General features: G+C 39.1%; 1 protein-coding gene across 1 annotated transcript; it reads left to right on the top strand.

Moving 5' to 3' along the window:
• The first annotated feature begins 2743 nt into the window (after window positions 1–2743).
• LOC126070447 (olfactory receptor 2L13-like) lies at window positions 2744–3682 on the top strand. Its single transcript, XM_049874647.1, has one exon. The coding sequence runs from the start codon at window positions 2744–2746 to the stop codon at window positions 3680–3682; it is 939 nt and encodes a 312-aa protein (XP_049730604.1).
• Window positions 3683–4156: the final 474 nt, after the last annotated feature.

Here is a 4156-nt window from a genome sequence, read left to right as displayed (position 1 = left end):
AAAATCAGTAATCTAAGATGACTATTCAGATTGGTACCCTGAAAGGAATGCAGTGCCAAGCTTCTCCCTTCAGACAGAAGCATATAATGTAAGGCAGGAAATCCCACACCTAGACTGGGTTAAGGATGAAAACCCATGTACAGAAGAAATATAAGAAGTGTTGCAATCACAGTTTATGTTCGTTTAGGAGACTGAGTTGAGGAAAAAACAAATTATGAGAGCTGAGGTGATATAAATATAGAAAGAGAGGCTATAAAAGGTTGAGTTACAGTATTTCCAACTAAAGCCTTGGGAGTGAAAAGCAAGAAAACATCGGGAAGGAAAATTTCTTCACTTTCATCCCTTTTCGATTTTGTTATTACAAATGATTAATACTTGATTTCAATTTCATGAAATTACATAATGAGTGCCCAAGATGATAATTGCAAATATATGTAATCTATAAATCAAAGCAGAAGCCAGAGCATACATCTACTTATGCCTCCTTTTCTAGTTGAACGGTTTTGCAGCTGCTGGCCTCTGCTGCCATTTACTCTACAGGAGGAGAAAATAAATGCTGCTGCTCCTTGGAAGGCTACCCTGGTGGCGTAGTGGTTAAGTGCTACGGCTGCTAACCAAGAGGTCGGCAGTTCGAGTCCACTTCGTGTTCCTTGGAAACTCTTTGGGGCAGTTCTACTCTGTCTTATAGGGTCACTATGAGCCGGAATCGACTTGACGGCAGTGGGTTTGGTTTGCTCCTTGGAAAACCATTTGGGGTAATTCCACTGTGTCCTGTAGGATCGCTATGAATTGGAATCAACTTGAAGGCAATGGGTTTGGTTTTTACTCTCCATATGGGTCCCTGGATGGTGAAAGAGTTAAGGAGGTGAACTGTTAAATCAAAGGTTGGAGATTCAAGTCCACCCAGAAGTGTGTCCAAAGAAAGCCCCAGTGATCTACTTCTGAAAAATCAGCCATCAAAAACTCTATGGAGCACAGTTCTACTCTGACACATATGGGGTCCTTGTGAGTCAGAACAGACACCCCAGTATATATATATATATATATATATATATATATATATATATATATATATATATATATATATATATATATATATATATATGTATGTATAAATCTCTGTATGCTTTGACCTAGTTGGAAATATAGAATAAGCTCCAATCTTTTGCAAAAGGTTAATTATTACACAATCTAATTTGAGAGGAATTACGCACTATGCACAAAGCCATTACCAAACAGTAAGTAAACTTGGAATGTGAAAATAACTAGAAACTTGAAGCAAGAACAAATGTAAATTCAGATTCCATCATTAACTGCATTTGAGAAAGTTATTCACATCTTTGAATACTGCTTCTCATATTCAAAAAAGTGGATATTTATTCCTAAATTTATGGAGTATGGGGGAGGGTTATAACAAATGATATAACATGGAAAAAAAATTATGTATCTAAAAGCTTCCAATTTATACTAGCTTTAATCTCCCTAGGGCTCGTTGTGTTACCTTATCATACCACTTGTTGATTGGGACAGCAGAAAATAAAATGAAAAATGTATATTATAGAATCTGTGACTATCACATGCACTTTCTACTTAAATGAAAGCTGGGTAGAAAAATCTGTGTATAAATGGAAATATCAGTACAGATGAGCTAATACTCAAATATTTTGTAAATAATGTGGATTTAGTAGGACATGAGCGAGCCCTGGTGACACAATTGTTAAATACTTGCCTACTAACCACAAGGTTGGAGGTTCAACCCCCTCATCTAGTGGCTCCACAGAAAAAAGACCTGGTGATCTGCTCCTGTAAAGATCACAGTCTAGAAATGGGTCAGCTCTTCTGTGTCACATGGGGTTGCTCTGAGTTGAAAGCTGACTTAACAGTACCTAACAATGTAGGACATGCAGTACCTTTACAGTTCAAGGACAGTGATTTCAAATAGTGGGTGCATTTTAAGAAAAGGCACAAAAGTGATAAAGAATATGAGAGAGAACTAAGATAGGATCGAGGACTGTCTGGCTGGATTAGTGCCAGTCAGGGAGGAAAGACCAGAAAGTAATAAAGCAGAAAGCTAGGTAATAGAGGATGTAGAATCTCAGCATACAAAAATTTCTGAGTCATATGTCAGCTATTGTAAATATGTCCTGTGCAACTGATAGATGCTGGGGATGCAGGATTTGGGTTGTGCAAACAGTTAAGTAGTCAGGTCCTAACCAAAAGGTTGGCAGTTAGAGTCTACACAAAGGTGCCTCAGAAAAAAGACCTGGTGATCTACTTCAGAAAAACCAGCCTCTAAAAACCCCACGGAGCACAGTTCTACTGTGACACACATGGAGTCACCATGAGATGGAGTCGGAATTGACTCCGCAGCAACTTTTTTTTTTTTGTTTTAATGATTGTGACTCCTTGAAAAATCATGTCTAACAGGCCTGGCCAGAAGTCATTTCAGAGAGGGAAACCCTTTAGTTAAGTACTTTGTCTTTGTTGTGTATGGTCCCAGACTTTTATACTTAAAAATCACATTTATCTACAACTTGGTCACATGTTTACCAGGGAATACGTGGAGAAGAGGTTGGGGCATTCAGTTCAGATATTGAATTAAAAAAATGTTGAAAAATTGGAAAACAAACAATTGATTCCAAACAAACACTAACAAACTCAAAATTCCTTTTTATGATTTTGCCTTTTCTTGCTTCATTACCCACCCACCCCTCCCCCAAGGAAGTTAAAGCAATACATTTTCATGGAGAAATGGAATCAAACTTCAAATGATTTCATTTTGTTGGGCCTTCTTCCCCCAAATCTAACTGGCCTGCTGCTCTTGCTCCTTATCATCCTTGTATTCCTTCTGGCCTTGGTGGGTAACTCAGCCATGATTCACCTCATCCGTGTGGATCCCCATCTTCAAACACCCATGTACTCTCTCCTCAGCCAGCTCTCCCTCATGGACCTGATGTACATCTCTACCACTATCCACAAGATGGCGCTCAACTTCCTCTCTGGCCAGAAAGGCATCTCATTCCTAGGGTGTGGTATGCAAAGTTTCTTCTTCTTGACAATGGCCTGTTCTGAAGGCTTACTCTTAGCCTCCATGGCCTATGACCGTTATGTGGCCATCTGTCGCCCCCTCCATTATCCCACCTGTATGAGTAGAAGGGTGTGTGTCCAGATGATCATAGGATCTTGGATCTTGGGTTCTGTCAACTCCTTGGCACACACAGTTTACGCTCTTCATATTCCTTACTGCTGGTCCAGGGCCATTGATCACTTCTTTTGTGATATCCCAGCCATGTTGCCCCTTGCATGTATGGACACCTGGGTCTATGAGTACATGGTTTTTGTGAGCACTAGCCTCTTTCTCCTCCTTCCTTTCCTCGGCATCACTGCTTCCTACGGCAGAGTCCTTTTGGCTGTCTACCATATGCACTCCAAAGAAGGAAGGAAAAAGGCCTTCACCACCTGTTCAACACATTTAACTGTAGTTACCTTTTACTATGCACCATTTGTCTACACCTATCTTCGGCCCAGGAATCTCCGCTCACCAGCAGAAGACAAGAATTTGGCCGTTTTTTACACTATCCTCACTCCCATGCTCAATCCCATTATCTACAGCCTGAGGAACAAGGAAGTCCTGGGGGCAATGACAAGGGTGTTTGGAATATTCTCTTCCAAGAAAGAATAGTCATGGTTCTCCTTATTCGTTTTTCTTTATTTCGTTTTCGGTGTTGATTAGAGCATCCGAGGGAAGTGGTGTTCAATAGAAATATAATAGAAGCCACACACGTAATTTTAAATTTTCTAGTAGACACATTCAAAATTTAAATAAAACTGAAATTATTTAAAATAGTATATTTACGTAACCCAAAACATTAGTAACATTATTTAAAAAAAAAAACCATCGCCATTGAGTCAATTCTGACTCATATGTATCCTACAGAACAGATTAGAACTGCTTCATAGTGTTTCCAAGGAGCAGCTGGTGGATTTGAACTTCCAATCTTTTGGTTAGCAATCATAGCTCTTAACTACAGTGTCACCAAGACTCCAGTAATATTACAAAACATACTTTTTATGTATGTAACAGATTGTAATGGTATAATACACAATTAACATCAATGTAGATAAAATTTATGCCTGTAATATTAGAACTCATAGT

The sequence above is a fragment of the Elephas maximus genome, chromosome 2 (assembly GCF_024166365.1).
Source record: "Elephas maximus indicus isolate mEleMax1 chromosome 2, mEleMax1 primary haplotype, whole genome shotgun sequence".
Lineage (NCBI taxonomy): Eukaryota > Metazoa > Chordata > Mammalia > Proboscidea > Elephantidae > Elephas > Elephas maximus.
Note: the sequence above shows the minus strand (reverse complement) of the source record. Positions and strands in the feature narration are given on the sequence as shown.